A 20,859-nucleotide genomic window follows, 5' to 3' on the forward strand; every position below is an offset into this window, starting at 1 on the left:
ATTTTTAATTGGGTATTTTGGACTTTTTCATAACTATGGTTATTAATTGAGGAATGAATTTAAATAACTTATTTAGTTAATAGGCTAAAATGATAATATATTTAATATACCATATACCACTTATTCTATATTTATTAAAATAAATTAATAGATTTTATCACTTCAATACATAAGGGTTTTAGAAAAGAAAAGAAGAAAAAAAAAAAGAATAAAAGAGGCAATTAAATTCTGTGCGGCGGACAAAATTATTGCAGGTACCACGAGAACAAATCTCAGGTACATGAAATTGAGTAGCACCATTGTTTTATACTATTTGTACTATTATCATGCTATGGGATTCGTGGGAAAAACAGTGGAGGAATACTAAATTGAAACTGTAATTCGTTAGTAAATTGAAAACGTGGGGACAATTGTGCCATACATTGAGGATTAGTACTAATGTTATAATGACAGCCATAAAGATGGCATGATGGGAATGGTTTCACAATTGATACTTATTGGTTGCAGGTTCCTTTTTAGGAGAATACAGTAGGTTAGTTTGTTTATTTTACTTTATTTTATTTCGTTATCATATTATAATTAAAGTTTTGATATATTGAGATAGGTAATTAAATATTAGGTGTATTATGTTATATGAATTTTATCAAATTTGTGAAGAAAATTGAGACTTAACCCTAGACTTGAATTTAGGAATATGAGACTTGAGATATTAATTAGTATCAAAACTTAGAAATTTGATTATAAATTTGGATGAGTTGTTGGGTCTAGGTTAAACATATAAATAATATTGGTGCCTACAGACTAGTTTACTTATAAATAATATATATTGATAGATTGAAAATGGTATGAGGCATTGAAGAAAGGAAAGACATTGGTGGATTAGCTTATTTTACTTCGGATCTTCGATTGAGGTAGGTTATGGTTTTATTCTATATCATAGATAGATTCTTAATAGTGATTGATATTCATTGAGTAATGTGTGAAGTTTACTATACATTTAATTGTTGTGGTTTGGATGGTTGATATGTTGTTGTGATTGGTCTGAAATTCCGAGACCGTGAAATCCATAATCTTAAACTTGCTCTATCAAAAATGGTGCCTTGAATAAAGAAGGCTTGATGAAATATTATTAATGAAGTGGAATGCAATCATGAAGATGTGATAAATTAATTATATTTGAATCGGGTGTCACGTTCCGACACAGTATATTTGGATCGGGTGTCACGTTCCGACATGATATATTTAGATCGGGTGTCACATTTCGACACGGTATATTTGGATCGAGTGTCACGTTTTGGCACGGTAATGTTAAAGAAAAACAAATTAAAATGACTTAATACTACCCAATCTCCAAAACTCATTTTTCAAAGGAGTGTGATGTGGAGGCTTGAGTCCTCATGTGTGATCTTGATATTGTTAACTGGTTATGTAATTGTTTATTGGTTGCCACCTGTTAAGTGCTATGGTTGATTTTCCGCTATTATTTATTGCATATTGATTTCTATTTTGAGTCGGCCGATGATACCTACTCAGTACATGTTGCCCTGTACTGACCCCTACGTGTATCTTTCTTTGTTTTATTTTGTGGAGTGCAGCGAGTCTTCCATCGATTTCGACTCGACCTCAACTCTAGTCAGTCTCAAGACCATTAGATTTCAGGGTGAGCTATCATTCTAGCTTGTGATGGATTCTCTCGGTTATGGCATGATGTCTTTATTTTTCGGACACATTTTGTTATTTATTTATTCTGGTGTTTGATATTTCCAAACTTCGTTTTAGAATTTAGATGTCCTTCATGTGATGACTTTCAGGTTTTGGGCAAAACGTATTTATTTGAGCTTCCATGTTATTGTCATATTTATTAGTTGGAGTTTGTATCATTGGTTCTCCACCTAGGAGATTAAGTGTGAGTGCCACTCATGACCCATTTTGAATCGTGATAATTAACTATCTAAACTTTCACTAATATGGTAATAGATTGATTCCCCATCTTTTAATCCCTATTCCATTTAAGAAAATATCTCTATAATTGAAAGAATTTTTTTTGTCCCTTCTACCATATAATAAATAATAGCTCCTCTATATACATGTTAAGGTATCTGCCTGATCTTTCATAACTGTGCGGATCTTTTAATTTTTTTTTTTTGAAATAACGGTTCAAAGCAAGGTATCTCATTACAGTAAAAGATATATGTCATATTTTTATTAGGTAGCTTATATGTCACAACAAATGAACTAATTGCGTCAGTACACACTTCATGTCAATTATACATTATCTTCGTACAATATGAGAATAGCAAAGTCGAGGAAAGAAATATCCCATTGTCAAAAGTTCTAAAAGTCGTTAACAACTTTTTATTTAAATAACACTAAATTCCGGGAAAAAGGGCATAGCTACTACCTAGCGATGACACCCCACAAACACAAACTCGCTCCATTTTCTTAATTAATAAATTTAATATATCAATTATTATTTTCTTAATAAATATGTCAATTCAAAATTTGACAATTAAAAAAGTTTGGAGGGAGTAAATCATAATGTTATGAAAATGATTATGACTCCCTGATAAGTCTTCTGTATTATTAAATTTATTTATTAAGAAAGTGGATCGACTGATGCAAAGAGGAAACGACAAACTTGATTATTCGTAATTAAGAGGCAGTTTTTTGGAAAAAGATGATTAATTAAGAATATGTCAAGACTTAACTTATTTTAAGCAATTTATAAACTGAAAATAATTTATAAGAAAAAAAAATAATTGAAGTAGATCAACTTATTTTTTGGCTTATAAATTATTTTCAACTTATAAGTTACTTTAGATAAATTAAGTCAAACAAATCCAATTACATTTTTAGATTTGTTTTAAACATAAAATAATTTTAAATTAATTAATTAAATACTTAAAAAAATTAAAAATAATTTATAAACAACTTATAAGTCAATTGAACGGGTTCTAAAGCCAAAGTTCGGAAAGACCATAAAGACCAATGAACGTTTAAAGGTCAATATGCTCCGTACCAATTTCCTTTCTCCCTTGATTTCTAAAACTTGTCTCCTAAGTTTGCTTGCTTTCATATATGACACTATAATTAAAGGCAACTACTCCCTTCCTCCGTCCACTTTTACTAATTTAATTTAAAATAATAAGAGATAATTTGTCATTTTATACGTATTTACCCTTATTATAAAGTACTCATTACGACCTCCATTCATTTTACTAATCTAGTAAGGAATGAAATATTATTGATTATTATTGACTTTATAATATTTAAAACCCTTTTAATGATCTTCAGGAAAAGAGACTATTTGTAGATCACAAATCTATTGTCTACCAAGCTATGTACTCAAGAAGACTCTTTGTTGATTACAAATCTATTGTCTACCAAGCTATGTGAGTATACCCTTCATTAATTCCCCTTTATTAGATCAGTATTGGCTACTGACTGTATTTTTACTGATTTATTAAAATTGATTTGAAAAACAAAAAGATTAAGTGCACATCATACTCCACGGATACCAAACTTGTGGAAAAAGAAAATGGAGAAAGTTGGGGTAATTGTCCTTTCCAATAGTCTTTGAAAAAGACATGTACATTTAAATCTCATGCAAGTCCTCTTCATAATTTCCTGTTTGCCTCCTTCCCCGCGAAGTTTCTATCTTTTTTCACATTAACGCATAGTTTGTATGAAATGGAAAATGCAATGGAGAATTGTTCACATTGGATTTTATGATTTTGATTGTTACGCCACGCATAGCAAAATTAATATATTCCCACTTTTTACTTAAAATTTAAGGAGAAAGAAAGGAGAAAAATAAATTGGGACAACATTAGGGAAATAGTTTCGGTGAAGTCACATTTCATTTATATTCCCTTTTGTTTCATTTTACTTATCCATATTGATTTGATATTCTCTTGAAAAAAAAAATGTAGAAATTTTGTATCTAAACCAAACGAGTTAACCATATCATTTTTAATTTCAGATGCATAAATTAGCCACTGGGGCAATTCTGATCAACCCTATTTTTGAGATAAAAGAACTCCTCTCACTTGAACTTGGCGAAAAGGTTAAAGAAACTTGAACAAAAAAAAACAAGGTAATTAGCTTTTACCTTTTTGAACTCCCAATCAAATTCATTTACATATTAATAAAGAGAAGAAAAGTTGCTAAAGTTTAGTAACTCGGTCCGTCATGATCTAAGTAAAAGAACCAATTAGAAAATTCGTAAGCCATCATAACATACCATTTCAATTTTTATTAAGTTTTAATTATTTATTTATTTTTTATATTTTTGTACTTAATAAAATAATTTTTATTTATTATGACTATACATATTAAATAAGAAAATATTTTAACAAAAAAAATTTAAAGATTAATTTGAGCTATATATCAGTTCAATTTTCAAGTCCAAATTTAAGTCAGATGAAAGGATTATATTTTTATGAGCTAATTTTATCAAGTCATTTACACTTTCGCTTTGATTTTGTGATGATCTTTAAGTCTTGTCCTGAAAAAATTGAATAACATTTTTTTTTGCCGGACATAAATTTATATTTTCGCATTATAATATCTACAAATTAGCCCTCACGCCCTTCAAAATTTTATGCACCACTAGACATAAGTTGGATTGTTTGGACAAAAATTAAAAATCAATACAAAAATTAAATACTAATTAGGGCCCACCTCGTCAATGGCAGAAGTCTACTAGGTTTCTTCATGGAGTGGATTTTCAACAGTTTCCATATTCTACTGTCTCTATAACTCTATATATTCTACTGTCTCTATAACTCTATATATTCCTCTCATTGTATTACTACAACTTGTCTGCTATAAGCACAATCATATTGAGTATATTGGTGATCATCGATAATGGGTACGCCAAAAGAGCACATACAAGAAATAAGGAGAAGCAAGTTTTCCATTGGAGGTGAAGCAAATCCACTTACAGAGGATCTTCATCAGGCTGTCAAGAATCTATCTGCTGAGCTTTATGCTAAGGATGTTCACTTCCTCATGGAACTCATCCAGGTCCATCTCTAATTCATGCATTCCTTCCTTCCGCCAAACTTATTTATCAATAATATACCGTTAGGATTAGTGGCGGAGCCAGAAATTATAGATATATGAACTAGTCAAAGGGTGTTTGATATCTGCTATATATACATAAAAAAAAATATTTTAATTATATATAAATAATATAGTTTTTTATCGAAGGGGATAAGCCCTAACGACGGAATCATTATTTTTCTGTGTTTCATTTGTGTTACTAGTTACTAGTATAACAACTCTACGGGATGTGGGTATGATCTACATATAATGCTTTGTAGTTTGGTTATATTTTTAGGTATTAATGTTTAAATAATTTACATTTCGTAGAAAATGGATTTATTTAAAAGTAATCATTTTGTTTAAATTTTTTGTTTGGTTGTAAAAGTAGTCCTAGTAGTAGTTAATATAAAGTATTTTATGTGCCTGTTGTAATTTTGACAAAAGGCCAGCAATGTTTGAGAGAGACAAGCCACGTAGAGTGATGATATATTTGTAAAAAAAACATTCCTTTTTTGTTCCACTCGATTTTCGATTAGATTAATTTTTTAAGAAGTGTTTTTTTATACTATATTGAAAATATTTTCCACTTTTATGTTCAATTTAACATAAAATATACACTTCATTTATACTACAGGGACAAATAAAAAGTAATTTAATGAAAACATAAAGTATGGTTTTTTTATAATTGAAGGTAAACAATACAAACATTCCTGGTAATAGTAATGATATTTGTAACTGCAGAATGCGGAGGATAACGAGTACGAGAAAGGGGTGGATCCGTCGCTGGAATTCGTGGTAACTTCGAAAGATATAACGGAGACCGGAGCTCAGTCGACGCTTTTGATCTTCAATAATGAGAAAGGATTCTCCCGCAAGAACATCGAGTCCATATGCAGCGTCGGCCGTTCCACCAAGAAGGGCAATCGCAAGCGTGGATACATCGGCGAAAAAGGTACTTGATCTGCGCCCAATTCGCTTACTCGTTCTTCATAAATATTTCCTGGGACTCTTCATATACTAGCTTATACAGTTTAATTAGTAGACGTTTTCCCCCCTTCACGCCTCGTGGCGGTGAGTGGCTGAGCCTTAAACATAAATGAAATAAAGAGGGGCACATAAACTTGAGTAATTGACCTCTCATCCTATGATGCAAACAAGTCGATTCCTTATTCAAGGTGTAAACCGGTCGGCAATGACTAAAAAGAGAAATAAAAACCTATCTTCTACTAGTTCTATCCCTAGCTCCGGAGGGGGCGGATCCTGATTTGGAAGTTCCTCATGCCACATTGTCCGAATAGATAAACGGGTTGTGTTTCTTCTATTTTGGCTTAAGATTTGGGTCCATTTTTTATTTTTGTAGGAATAAGAAGCTTTATCCTCTAAATTTTTGAGGAAAAAAAAATTCCATTGTATAAATCATATGCCATTGTCTTTATGTATTGAAAGATCAAGAATTATAGCTTCCAATTGAATTATCTTCACGTAGTGAACATTGGCGAAAGATCAAAATAACCTTTAAATTTAACATAATAATATCCATCAAGTTTAAAACTTAAGTACTTTCTTTTTAATTTACAATTTAAATATATTTTTATTAATATTTATGTGACATTTTTAGTAGCATCATTTTTCGTAGCCAGCATCCACCACTGCATAAGTATGTGTTGAGAGGTTTAGTTTGGTAAGGAAATCCCATGAAGTTGGAGAAAATGGTCCATACTATTTTTGCCAGATTTCTAGAGGCAAATAGATTATCAACAGTTTCAGTTCTAGGGACAATGTAACATACACTTTTAGAGAGTGAATGGTGACTAAACCTAATAATCTTGTCACCAGTAGAGAGCTTGCCCCTAAGAGCTTTCTAGTGAAGAAAAAAGCAATTGAAAGGGATGTTTTCCTTCCAAGTAAGTCTGTTGATGATAGTATGCCCTTTTCTAATAATATTCCAAGCACTAGCACCAGAGAAGTTTCCATCAGTGTTAGGTTTCCAAATGGCAGATTGTCACCAGTAGAGAGCTTGCCCCTAAGAGCTTTCTAGTGAAGAAAAAAGCAATTGAAAGGGATGTTTTCCTTCCAAGTAAGTCTGTTGATGATAGTATGCCCTTTTCTAATAATATTCCAAGCACTAGCACCAGAGAAGTTTCCATCAGTGTTAGGTTTCCAAATGGCAGATTGTCACCAGTAGAGAGCTTGCCCCTAAGAGCTTTCTAGTGAAGAAAAAAGCAATTGAAAGGGATGTTTTCCTTCCAAGTAAGTCTGTTGATGATAGTATGCCCTTTTCTAATAATATTCCAAGCAGTAGCACCAGAGAAGTTTCCATCAGTGTTAGGTTTCCAAATGGCAGATTGTCACCAGTAGAGAGCTTTCCCCTAAGAGCATTCTAGTGAAGAAAAAAGCAATTGAAAGGGATGTTTTCCTTCCAAGTAAGTCTGTTGATGATAGTATGCCCTTTTCTAATAATATTCCAAGCACTAGCACCAGAGAAGTTTCCATCAGTGTTAGGTTTCCAAATGACAGACAGGCAGAGTCTGAAGACATATGGTGGTATATTTGAATGGACAATATTGAAGGAATCTTCTAGGAAGGAGCCGCTCTATAAATATCATTAACATAGTGAGTGAAAGAAGCAAGGGCTTCAGACCCAAGCCAAATATCGCAACAGAATAAAGAAGTGCCGGAATTAATAAGAGGCTCCCTAGGTTGAGAATGCCTAGATTCTTTCTTCCTAGAAATAAGATTAGATTTTTGGCAATATTTGATCTTTATGAAATCACATCATAGACTTTTTTGTTCTTAAGGTCCACTATTGTTTGTATTCTATAGCTTTGCAAATGTCTTCTATCTTTCTGAATCCTTGTCTGCCCTCATGATAGGGAGCACACAGAGTATCTTGATGCCTAATGATACTTTTCCTTATCATTAGTAAACCCCACAAAGAAGTCTGTTGTCATTCTTTCAATTTACTTCTTGATTCGTTTTAAGAAGAGATATAATAGTAAGTGAATGGTCATAGCATGAAGAACATGTTTGATGAGAGTTGCTCTTCTATCTTGGCTAAGCATCTTATTTTTCCACCCCCCAATTCTTCTAGACACTTTAGAAACAATTTTGGAAAAGTATATTATTCTTCTCTTTCCAATACACAGCGGACAAAAGTATATGATTCTTGTTGATTTTCTGTTCTGAGACTTCTCTTCGTAAGTAGACAAAGAGTCCATGAATCATGATAACATGAAGAGTTTCCATCCTGTAAGAGGCGAAGATGATAAATATCATCAACAAAATTGAGGTTGTTCATTTGAGGCCTCTTCTTCTCCATATAAGAACCATTGAATAATGCACTAGCATTAAGGTTATTCATCTTTCTTGAAAGAAATTCTACACCAATGATGAATAATGTTAGAGAAATTGAGTTACTTTGCTTTAGGCCCCTTATAGAATGGTACCCCATTAATAGTAATAGAGTGCCAATTGTTGGCTATAATCCTCTAAATCACGTCGATAATAAGTTCACTAAATCCCATTCTCCTAAGCACCATGTAAATAAAGGACCAAGAAATCTTGTCATAGGCTTAGGTCATATCGAGCTTGATAACCACATTTTACTCTCTGTGTTAGGCTTTTTGATCTCATGAATAATTTCTTGAGCTAGACTTATGTTCTCATGGATGTGATTTCGGATCATGATTTCACATTATCATTTGGAGATGTGATCTGAGACCATGATTTTAAATCGCAAGTTCTCTACAAAAAATAAATAAATAAGATTTGGGATTTCAAATTTTTAAAAATGTAATACTTGATCCATAAGTTTATATTTTGTAAAAGAAAACCTATCATTTTAAATTTTACAAAAAAGGTCTCATGCTCACCATATGAAATGATTATATTAAGGAATAACTAGTTACTACTAATGTTGACTAGTGGATTTTTATTAAATTATGTGTATTAGAAAGTTTGTAATCACAAACATTTATTTATAAAGGAACATGTTAGATATGCGATTTCGGCGCCTTGGGATATTTCGATGTCTTGTTTATGAACTATGGTTTGCACATTTGATAAGGTTGTGTAAGAAATGGAGAGATTTTGACATATTTCACAACTTGTTGGGATTTCATGTTCATGAGAAAAAAAATACAACTTAAGAAATCTAAATTGCACGTCCAAGAGAAACTTCAACTTCAAATCATTGATTTCAAATCCTCTCCAAACACCCCCCTACAGTGAAAATGTTAAAGTGTTGCTACTGCTTCTATTGTTCATTAAGCTTTAAGTTAGCCGATACGAATAGAGAAAGTAATTCATAGTCATCATAAATTATTTTCTCCTTTATGTTTTCCATAGGTTTGAGAATCTATGGTTTTAGACTTCCTAATTTGCTTAGAAGACACATTTAACAATATTGGACAAAGTAGAACAAGTATAGATTGATTCATATATCTGACCCCTACTTGTTTGAATTGAGGTTTTAGTTAATGGGTCCCCAATATCTCGAGCTTGAGACCATAAAACATTTTTTGAGGGATTGTTTGCTTTCTGTATTATTTTACAAGTGCTTTTGCTATTGATATATCCATGTTGGGACAGATACTGCTTTGATAGTGTAAATCAGAATAACCAACTGAATAAGGTCTGTTTGAAAAGTAACGTTTTTGTAAGCACATAAAGGAAAACCTTGCTTTCATCAAAATGAAGTGTGTTATATTTTCTTTTCCTTTAACTTTATACTAAAGAAGAGTTACTAGTGTGAACAATGATATCTCATTAGTATTTTTCTAATTATTGGATCAGTGATAGCTTCTATAGAGGGATTAGGTGTGTTTCCATTTTGACCTCATCATCCTTCTTTTTGTTGCCAAAATGATTTGTTTATATTTGTTACTCCCTCTGTTCACTTTTACTTGTCCACTATTTCAAAAATAGATTTTCATTTTTTACTTGTCACTATTAACATATCCAGAAAAAACAATTATTTTTTTCCATTTTTTATCTTTGGTAAAATAGTCATGTCAATTATTTTTTTCTTAATGGGTGTGCCTAGTCCAAATACGACAAGTAAAAGTTAACGGAGGGAGTATATTTTAAGTTTACATTACAACAATGAGATAGCAGGTTAGCTTTTATGTTAGTTTCCCATTTTTATAATCTGACATTAAATATTGGGAGAAGGGCACACAAAAGAGTCCTTGCAAACTTGATTTCCTTGGGTAGTTGCACTTTAGTGTAGTAAAACTGCATACAATTTTTTCACTTCAGAGACCAGTGCAAAACATATTTACTTTGACTTCAATAACACCTGGTCTTGATCATGTATTTATACCTGCCTGTCCTTCTTATGGTGCTTCTTCATTTCTTATTATATTATCTTTTAATTATAAACTTGATCTTTTTCTAGTTTCTTGATGAGTTCTGGTAACGAAATGCATTCAGGATTTGACTGATCTTTACAAGTTTTTCTAACTTAATTTAATATGCATATACCTTATCCGAATTTGTAATTTGTTTCTAAAATAACTTGATGCGTTTTTCTCTCAGGCATTGGCTTCAAGAGTGTGTTTCTCATCACTGCTCGGCCTTACATCTTCAGCAATGGGTATCAAATACGATTCAGTGAGGAACCTTGCCAGCACTGTAATGTAGGCTATATTGTACCTGAGTGGGTAGAAGCAAACCCAACTCTTTCAGTTATAAGACAAGTCTATGGATCTTCTGCTACCCTTCCAGCCACAACTTTAGTGCTTCCACTGAAACCTGACAAGGTGAAACCTGTTAAGCAGAAGCTTTCCAGCATTCATCCTGAAGTTCTTCTCTTTCTTTCAAAGATAAAGAAGCTCTCAGTCAGGGAAGACAATGAGGATCCCAGGCTTAATACAGTCAGTGCCATTTCCATTTCTAGTGAAACTGATTTTGTTAAGAAGAAAAACATTGATGCTGAATCCTACCTGCTTCATCTCTCAGCTGATGAAAAATCTGGTCTGGGGGAATGCAGTTATTACATGTGGAAACAGAAGTTTCCTGTCAAGCGGGAGCATAGAGTGGATAGAAGAATGGAAGTTGATGAGTGGGTAATAACTTTAGCTTTTCCCAATGGAGAGCGCCTCAACAGGGGAACAAGCTCTCCTGGGATTTATGCTTTTCTTCCCACGGAGATGGCCACAAACTTCCCTTTCATAATTCAGGCCGACTTTCTTCTGGCATCGTCAAGAGAGACAATCCTTCTGGATGACATATGGAACCAGGGCATTCTTGACTGCGTTCCTTCTGCTTTTGTCAGTGCTTTCACATCACTTGTGAGATCTGGTGAAAGTGCTCCCGATTCTACTCTGACTCATATGTTTGGCTTTTTGCCAGTGAATGTATCTCAATATCCAATTCTTAATGGCGTGAGAGACTCCATTAAAAGAAAACTGCTGGATGAAAGTATCATTCCATGTGAGTCATACGTGAAACAACAGTTCTTTCAGAAACCCAATGACGTTGGTAGGCTTTTTCCTGCTTTCTGGAAACTGCTGAACAAGGCAAGGAAGCAGGGGGTTGTATTGCATAACATATCATCCCATGGAAGATTCATTGTAAACTCAGCTTTTGATAATGAAATGTACAGCCACATTTTGAACTTTCTGGAAGTGAAACAAGTTGACAATGGATGGTATGCAAAGTGCATTCAGAGTTCCAATTTTGTTTTGGGAGTCTCAGATGATGTTTACTTAGAACTTTTAGCATTTGTTGCTGAGAAATGGCTGTCTTCTTTCAAGACAACTGAGATGATGAACATACAACTTTTGAAATACATTGATTTTGATGACGATGTAGTTTTGTGTAGCATATACGAGGCATTGAATGGCAATCATTCTTTGCTTTTATCTCGTGAATCTGGTCACATCTCTTGGCTGATCAACTGGAACTCAGAATTTCGTTTTGCCAATCATCTTTTCTTTGCCAAATCAACACAAGAAGCAGTCAAGAGTCATTCTAAAAGCCAGATAGTCTTGGATTGGCTTAAAGATGAGGTCAAGGTGAGATCTGTGAATGTTCATGACTATGGTCTTCTGCTTCTTAACTCACTCAGTGATGATAGAAAGATTGCTGTGGCTTTTACCCACTTCTTACATCAGTCCCTCACAAGGAGTTATTTATCTAAAGATGAAGTTGCTGCTTTATGCGATAAACTGCCGCTCGTTGATAACTATGGACATGTTACCAGACAGAGGAAAGGGGTATTGGTGCCTGCAAATGGAAGCAAATGGGTGCAGTTGATTGGTTCAAACCCGTGGAGACACGAAGGCTATGTTGAGCTCGGAGAAGATTATTTGCATTCTGGCATCTATGCTGGAGTTTGTAGCAGCAAGAAAGAGCTTCTGCGATTTCTCAAGAATAATGTTGCAGCTATGGACATTCCAGATCTACCCCCTCCTGATGCAGCGATTTCTAGTATGTCTTCTCCGTTAACCAAGGAAAATGCATTGCTGCTGTTAGAGTGGATTCGAAAGATGAAATTGAACAGGGTTTCCTTGCCAATAAGATTCTTGACCTGCATAAGGGGGGGAAGCTGGCTGAAGGTATCATTGAGTGGTAGCCCTGGCTACAGGCCTCCATCAAAATCATTCTTCCATGCTTCATCATGGGGACATCTGCTGCAAAATGGATCAGTTCTTGTAGATATTCCATTAGTTGATCAGGGGTTTTATGGGAGTGAACTAAATCAGTACAAGGAGGAGTTAAGCACAACAGGTGTCATGTTTGAATTTAAAGAGGCATGTGAATACATTGGAGAACATTTTATGTCTCTGGCAACTTATTCTACTTTAACCAAAGGCCATGTGATGTCAATACTCAATTTTATCAAGTATCTGAGGGAGAAATATCTTCCCCCAGATACATTCATCAATAGCATTAATGATAAACGGTGGTTGCGGACTACTCAAGGTGATATGAGCCCACAAGAGTCTGTTTTCTTGGACAATGAGTGGAATGCTGCCTCACAGATCAGTGACATCCCATTTATTGATCATAAGCACTATGGGGATGGTATTTTTTCCTTTAAAACAGAACTGAAGCTGCTTGGAGTGGTGTTTGGTTTTAATCAAAATTACCAGCTTGTTGTTGACAACCTGAGATCTCCAACACTCTTAGGTTGCGTGAGTTCTGATGCTATGCTTTTGATACTGAAGTGTATTCGCAATCTGAGATCTTCAGACAATATGTGTAGGGCACTCAAGGATAGCAAATGTATGAAGACCATAAACATGGGGTGCAAATCTCCGGCTGAGTGTTTTTTGCTCGATCCTGTGTGGGGCTGCCTGCTGCAGGTGTTTTGCAGTTTTCCTCTTGTTGATAAAAATTTCTATGGAAGCAATATCTTGTCTTATAAAAGCGAGTTGCAGAAATTAGGGGTGGTGGTTACTTTTGAAGAAGCAACTCAAGCTTTTGTTTCTGTGTTTAGGCAGCAGACATCTAAGGGTTCCTTGAACAAAGATAGTGTTCATTCACTTCTTGCATGTTACAGAAAGTTGAAGACAACCAGCTTTAAATTTCCTGCAGATCTTAAGAGCTGCATTCAAGAGGGCAAGTGGTTGCGGACTCGAATTGGTGATAAAGTACCTAAAGAATGCATACTCTTTGATTCAGCTTGGGAAGCTGTCTCTTCAATCTCTATGTTGCCTTTTATTGATGATAGTGAGGCTCGGTATGGAAGGAGCATTCATGGGTACAAGGATGAACTTAAGAGTTTGGGAGTTACGGTGACTTTTGCTAGTGGGGCAAAGTTTGTGCCTGCAAGCCTACGATTTCCTGATGACCCTAGCGTCATTACTGTTCCAGTGGCAATCTCATTGTTAGAGTGCTTGCAGAAATTGGAGATGGAGCATAATGATGATTTGATTGCTAATTTGCGGTCAAAGCTTGCTAGAAAATGGTTGAAGACCAATGCTGGTTACAGGTCTCCAGATAAGTGTTTTTTATTTGGTCCTCAGTGGAATCTTATCTTACTGCCTGAAGATGGTCCTTTCATCGATGAAAATTTTTATGGCTCCAGCATAGTGTCGTATAAAAAAGAGCTCAAGTCTCTTGGTGTTGTAGTTGAAGTTGAAGATGGATGCTCTTTGCTTGCTGATTATCTTGATTGCCATTCCAGCAGCATTACTATCACTCGGATCTATAAGTACTTGAGTAAGTTCAACTGGGAACCAGCTAAAGAAGATCCTAGAAACATATGGATTCCAAATGGTGATAATGATGGAGAGTGGGTAAATTGTGATGATTGTGTTCTGCATGACAAAAGTGGTTTCTTTGGCCTGCAGCTGCATGTTCTAGAGAAGCACTACGACAAGGAATTGCTCAGTTTTTTCTCCAAGTTTGGTGTCAAAAGTAATCCTTCTCTAGATGATTTTCACAAGCTTTGGAATTCATGGGAAAATGCTGACCGCAGTTTGTCGCAATCAGAGTGTCAAACTTTCTGGGAGTTCATTGTGAAGCACTGGAGCCCACGAACTGAGAAATTTCTTTCTGAAAACTTGTCAAAACTTCCTGCAGGTTCAGGCTTGAAAAAGGAAATTTTGATGCTTGACAAACGTGATGTTTTTATTGGTGATGATCTCTATCTGAAGGATTTATTTGAAAAGTCTTCTTCTCGTCACTTGTTCGTTTGGTATCCACAGCCAAGTTTGCCATCTTTGCCTCGACAGGAGCTGCTTGAAATTTACAGCAAAATTGGTGTTTGTAATTTGTCAGAATCTGTTCTAAAGAAAGGCTTGTCTTCTGTTAATTGTGATGGACTTGAGCAGGTGCAGCCAAAAGAAACCTTCATTGGGAGGGGTTTGTTTAAGTTAATTCTTGGCTTCCTTGCTGATCCTTTAGTTCAAATGGAAGTGCATAAGAGACATGAAGCTCTCAAATGCCTCATGGATGTTAGTATTTTTGCGACATTAGAACCAATAACCATGGATTGCAGTTTGTCACTGTCTTCTGGAGAAATCATAAATGTGAAAGTGAGCCGAATGATGTGCTGGGACAGAGAAAGCTCAAAGATCTTTACACAGAAGCTGGACAAATCAGGTGGTTACAAATGCAAGCTCGAGTATGCTACATATTTCTCTGAAGTAGTTGCCGAGGGAATTCTAAGGGAGAAAGAGGATTATGTGCCTCAACTGGCTGAATTGATCAAGTTGGGATTCATCCTTGAATTTGACGAAGCAGCTGTTGAGTTCTTGATGAAAACAAAGAATCTGCAGATATTTTTGGAGGATGAAGAATTTCTCTCCTCTGCCTCCACTTCTGAATAGGTATTTGAGTATTAAAATCTTCCATCCCCATTATCTACCGACTTATGTCTTTTAGAATGTTTTTGTTAAAACTTGATCATCTAGTTGATATTTTCTCTGGTTGATATAGCATCCTAGGGTTAACTATCCTCTAATCGTCTGTTTGTGCAGGCAGGGTGACATGGATGTAAATGGTGTGGAGGAACTTTTTGGTTGTGTGAGGCCCTCTGTTGATGTCAAATGGGATTTCTGGTCTGGCAAGAGCTCTCTTGCACGAAGATTGATCTTTTGTTATTTGTCCTTGCTAGTTGTTAATGCCCTTTGTTTTTTATTTTGCTGCTCTAAGGTTCTATGTGTAATTCACTAAATTTGCACTTTGAGAGATACAATTGCTGAAAAGCTTATTCCTCAATTCATGTCTTTTAAGATTGGCTGTTTGCATCTTCTTCCAGTTCTATAGTAATTAAAATTATTCTCTTTAGTTCGCATGTTTATCCTACCATAATGTAGTCTGTGCGTGCACTCATGCGTGTATAGATGAGCCATTTGTCAATTCTCTTTTGGCTTCCCCACCCATGAAGAAATTTTCTGAAAATCTGGTAGAAAAGAAGTTTGAGATTTCTCCATCACAACAATGGATCTACACATTCTATGATGTTTATTTTATGTGGCTTGTTGATTCCATGAATCATTTAGTTTAATCCCATTCGAGATTGAAATCTGCTGTTAATTAGTTCTGTTTGTATTCTGCTTATTTTCCAGTAGGGGAAAAGAACATAATATTTCATCTTCTAAACTTCGCTGCCTTGTCTTTTGGTTTTGCTACTCGTTTACTCTCACTTTTCAAATTCATGTCTAGTCCTATGTCAAATGTTATTTGTGTGAAATGATACAAATGATCAGAACAAGGAAAAAAACATTCTGGAATTAAGAGGTATATACAATCTCTTAAGTCTCTACAATTTCATAATATTAATGTCTTAGTTTTTCATTACAGTGGACCTACTATTTAATTTGCTAAACTATGGTTTACATCCAATAGACATAGCAAACAAAGGGTGATGGGTTTAATTTTCCAAAAAGACAATGAAGCAAATGTTGTGCCTGATCAAGCAGGTGCTTTTCCAGGTAGAAGATGGGTGTGGTTGGGTCTGGAGTGAGCTGCAGAGCAACATGATCGAACATTCAACAAATTCCTTGACAGTGCACATCTAAAACTCTTCCTCTTCGTGTCTTTCTTCACCTTGTTGCCCACAGGAACCACCTGTATGAAAATGTAAGAGAAGTTTTACTTTACTGTTATTCATTCTTTTGGTTTTATATATGCCAGATATTCTCGGTTCTGTTTATGTTTTGCTGCTCTAGTATTTGTGCTATTCTAGTGTTAAACGAAATCTGTTTTTTATGCATTTTTATAGATGCCTGTTATGGGTTTGTTTATTGGGAGTTAAATCTTTGCTGTTGTAAAGCTCAAAAGTAAACAAATGACTGCATATTTGTTTATGATTATGGCACATGCATACAACAACAATTTTGTGCCGCAATTTCAAACTAGTTGGGATTGACAATAATCATGTAGACTCGTATCGATTCAATATTTGAAAAACCAAGTTCTTTGTGACTAGAAGTTTTCTACATTTTCTAGACAGGTGGATCGATAATAAATTTGACAAGTTCAACCTTTAAGATTCTTAGCACTGAACTAGTTATACTTTTAGAATTATGAGTTCATATTTAATGCTTAGTAGTTTTGACCTATGTTGGTCGGACTCTTCAAAAATATTGATGGGTGCGTGTCAGATACTCCAAAAATAGTGTATTTTTGGTTCCAACACTAGTGCGACAACATTTTTGGAGAGCTTGGGCAACATAGGTTTTGGCATGTTATCTATGCTTCATATTCAAAATAGTGTGTTCAGTCTAATGCATTGCACAACGGCTCGTTCTTTAATTCTGAATAAATTGGATAATACTACAGCTTCTAGTTAACAATTGCAACATCTCTGTCATCAGAAGATTGGAAAAAGTTATTGCATTGATCACTGTTTTTAATAACTTACCAAGTTTTCTTGACAATAACTAAAACCATTATTCACTAATCTTATGGAAGTTGGAACATTTCCTATCTGCACACATTCTCAATTTGCCTATTTAGAGTGGAAAAGATGAAATAACAGGCATCTCTAGGATGCATAAATTTTCAATAACAGGCATTTATATCAAGGAATATAATATTCCAAGCCATTTATATTTGACACAAATTAAAGAATCACATGCATATATACCTCTATTGATGGTATGGTAGCAGCAATAAGGGTTGTTAGTGTTGTTTTCTTAATGACATCCTTGTTACCTGCATTTGCAAATTAAATGGTTAGAGGGGAAAATTATATTAGGAAATAAATTTAGAGTTGGCTAGACAATGGCGGAACCAGGAATATATACCAGGTGATTAAATGTCACACCTAATAATTAAGATCTATGGTGACCAAAGAAATTTTTGAAACCTCTTTGCCATTATATTACAATTTTTCTTTGTGTTAAGGGCATTATAATTTTTCGATGAAGGGGATTCAATTGAACTCTGGCTCACGCCTAACTTCACCTCTAGAGTACGAGGGTCTCTTAAGCTTTTCAACAAGGACTTGCATATATTTGAGCTAGAGTTTTATATAATTACATTCTATGGTTTCTAAATATCTTTTGATGATGTGATTGATTAAAGTAAATACATACCAATAATTACTTCATTAATCTTTTTGTCTTCAACATTGTTATTTGTGAAATATACTCTAAAACTTGGTGAACCAGGTCCCTCCTCAGCATGAGGCTTTATCATCCTTTGATCATCTTTATTATCATCTTCATCTTCAACATCTCCATGATCCCCTCCATCTTCTTGAACAATTGCTTCTATCAATTTTGCCACCCTTTCTTGATCATCATGTGCTTCTAATCTTTTCATATGATCCTTAGGTGCATGCTCCCTTTTTCCTAGGCTTCCTTCTAAATTCTCATCTTCTTCTATAACATACGAAAGCAATTCTTTCTTTGAAGGTGTAGTTTGTTTTGTTGGCCTACTAAAACGCCTTCGTTTCCTCATGTCATGTAATCGTCGACGAAGGAAGTTTGGGGGGATCCTGTTGCTCTTGGCATTTACCTTAGAGATTTGACTCCCCATTTTTCAAGATTTTTTGTAAGACGGGTTGAAAGCAACAATAACTAATGCCTCAATCCTAAGCAAGTAGGATTGATGAAGATCGGAATGAGGATTACTAATTAATTGATCAAACAAGTTGTTGAAGGAATTGTTGCATGATGTGGAAATGAAAACTTGTTGATTCATAAACACATTCTTTAATTATTGTTAAGGGAAAAAGAATGGCCCTAAAAGAAGAGATTTTGACTGTATATGGCTAAATTTTTTCTCTCCTTGTAGGAACTTACTATAATTAATGATAAGGGTTTTATCCTCCAAGAAAGAGGAATCTAGGGTATCCAAGAAATGCATGCATGTGTTCTGAGTTTTTCACAATAACTATTTTTTAAAAATTTATTTTTTCAAAAAAAAATATAATCAAAATGGAATATGGTTAATTGAACTTTGAAGGAATTGCACTTTCCTCTTTTGTATATTCTGATTTGTGAGGCTAACGGACATGTGGATGAGCATGGATTTCGGTAAGTTTAATAAATTAATTAATGAAAAGACAACAAATAGTTGTTAGAAAAATAAAAATTATTAATTTCAAGAATCTCGAGCTTATGTTTAGATATAAAAAATAGACTATTAAATCTTGTGAAATTAATCTCTGGAATCATAAAACAAATTAAAGAGTACTTCGAGCTCTGGCCAGCGCAATAGGGAGGTAATAAAATGATTCAATGGAATGTGTAAAGCAACGTGTAAGAAAAATATAATTTGACAAAATGGACCTTTACACTTTGTTTGGATGATTGTTACGTATTGTTTCACAATGTATCGTATTATATTATATTGTGTTGTGTTGTATTTTATTATATTGTTTTAATAAATACAGTGTTTGGATAGATTGTATCATTCTCAGTCGTTACATAATGTTACACATTCATGATTTGAAAGATAAACTTACAAGAAAAGTAGGGTACGGGATAAAGCTACTATGAAAATGTAGGGTAAAAGATGAAATATAATTATTAAATAATAAATAAAGACAAAATGAGAATAAAATATTAAGGTAACGACGCGATCACACCAAATCAGTCGTTACATTAAATGAGTCTTTTCGTCGTTACCAAATGATGGATTTAAGCAATATGATACAATATAATTTAAGTAACAATCAAAACAAACATTGTATTTAAGCTAACAATACATTATAATATAATACAATGGATAACAACCATCCAAATAAGGTGTTAAGGAAGAGCAATAAAATGAGATTTTACTCACGGTGGGATGATAAGTAGTCTATCATTCTTATTTAGACGATTTGAACTTTGAACTTTAAATATGAAATTGCCTTTGGTGTTGTTTAATTACCCCAAAAGTAAGACTTTGATGCGTATTTTGAGTATCGAGTGTAGCCGAACCAAATTGGCTACTCTAATTAAGTGAGCGTTTGAACATAAAAATTGTTAAATTTGAAAAAAAAAAGTAGTATTTATTTTTAAGTTGAAATTGTATTTGACAATTGGACCTGTGTTCGGACATGATACAGATTATTTTTGAATTTTTGTGAATGATTTGGAGTGAAAAATAAAAAGGTTTTTTTTTTTGAATTTTTCGACTTACAAAAATTCTGAATAATAATTATATGTTCAAACAGTTATCTGGAACAAAATTCTAGAAAGAAGTAAAAACTATTCATTGTCAAACGGATACTTAAGTGAGAAATAAAAAAAAACATAGAATGTGTACAACTTATAAGGTCGCGTACAATAATTTTGCTTTATATAACATCTTTCATGATAAAAAAAACTTATAAGGTCGCGATAATATGGAGTAAAAGATATTTTTGCATATAATTTGATGTTTTTTTTCCTTTTACCAGAAAAATGTTTTTCTTTTTAGTTCTTCCTTCTGAAGGAAAGGTTCTCAAATGAAATCTCAATGTCAAAATCATATTTTAAAGGGAAAAGCTAACTTTTCTATTTAGTCAAGAGTGACGAATTTCTATCTTTAGTAATATTTTAATTTTAAAATATTCATTTTATTTTTAATGACATTATGCTAAAACAAATTATGCTAAAATGAGATTGTCTATTTTCAGAATTAAAAATAAGAAAAAGAAATAGCTGGATTGAGTTGTCAAATCTACACACATTCTCTTTCAAATAAAAGTTGTGTTGAACGGAATTTGGGCTTAACTTCCATAATGTAGCTCAAGAGTAAGAAAAATGTTCAAGACCATGTAAGTGTCATTTTCACTGATGTTGGGGGTCTTCTTTTTTATCACCCCTGCATGCGATTTGATATTGAAATGGTTCTAACATCAAAGGCTTCAATCTGATGGCCTAATTTAATTTCAACAACTAATTTATTCCAATAAATGACATGCTTATATAA

At 33.8% G+C, this 20,859-nt stretch overlaps 2 protein-coding genes across 3 annotated transcripts; one reads left to right on the top strand and one right to left on the bottom strand.

Annotated features, from left to right (window-relative positions):
• Positions 1–4,790: 4,790 nt before the first annotated feature.
• LOC129896657 (uncharacterized) lies at positions 4,791–15,792 on the top strand. 2 transcript variants are annotated; one of them, XM_055972591.1, is made up of 4 exons: positions 4,791–5,028; positions 5,791–6,001; positions 10,588–15,332; positions 15,483–15,792. In XM_055972591.1, exons 1-3 carry the CDS (start codon positions 4,870–4,872, stop codon positions 15,330–15,332), a joined length of 5,115 nt encoding a protein of 1,704 aa, XP_055828566.1. In that variant the 5' UTR covers positions 4,791–4,869; the 3' UTR covers positions 15,483–15,792. The 2 variants fall into 2 exon arrangements, with proteins under 2 accessions (XP_055828566.1, XP_055828567.1); XM_055972592.1 differs by having other exon boundaries at positions 15,487–15,792.
• Positions 15,793–16,238: 446 nt separating this feature from the next.
• LOC129896038 (uncharacterized) lies at positions 16,239–18,769 on the bottom strand. The gene is made up of 3 exons (XM_055971857.1): positions 18,048–18,769; positions 17,597–17,664; positions 16,239–16,575 (listed from the first exon to the last, which is right to left on the bottom strand). The coding sequence occupies exons 1-3, from the start codon at positions 18,490–18,492 to the stop codon at positions 16,420–16,422; spliced, it is 669 nt and encodes a 222-aa protein (XP_055827832.1). The 5' UTR covers positions 18,493–18,769; the 3' UTR covers positions 16,239–16,419.
• Positions 18,770–20,859: the final 2,090 nt, after the last annotated feature.

The sequence above is a fragment of the Solanum dulcamara genome, chromosome 7 (assembly GCF_947179165.1).
Source record: "Solanum dulcamara chromosome 7, daSolDulc1.2, whole genome shotgun sequence".
Classification (NCBI taxonomy): Eukaryota; Viridiplantae; Streptophyta; class Magnoliopsida; order Solanales; family Solanaceae; genus Solanum; species Solanum dulcamara.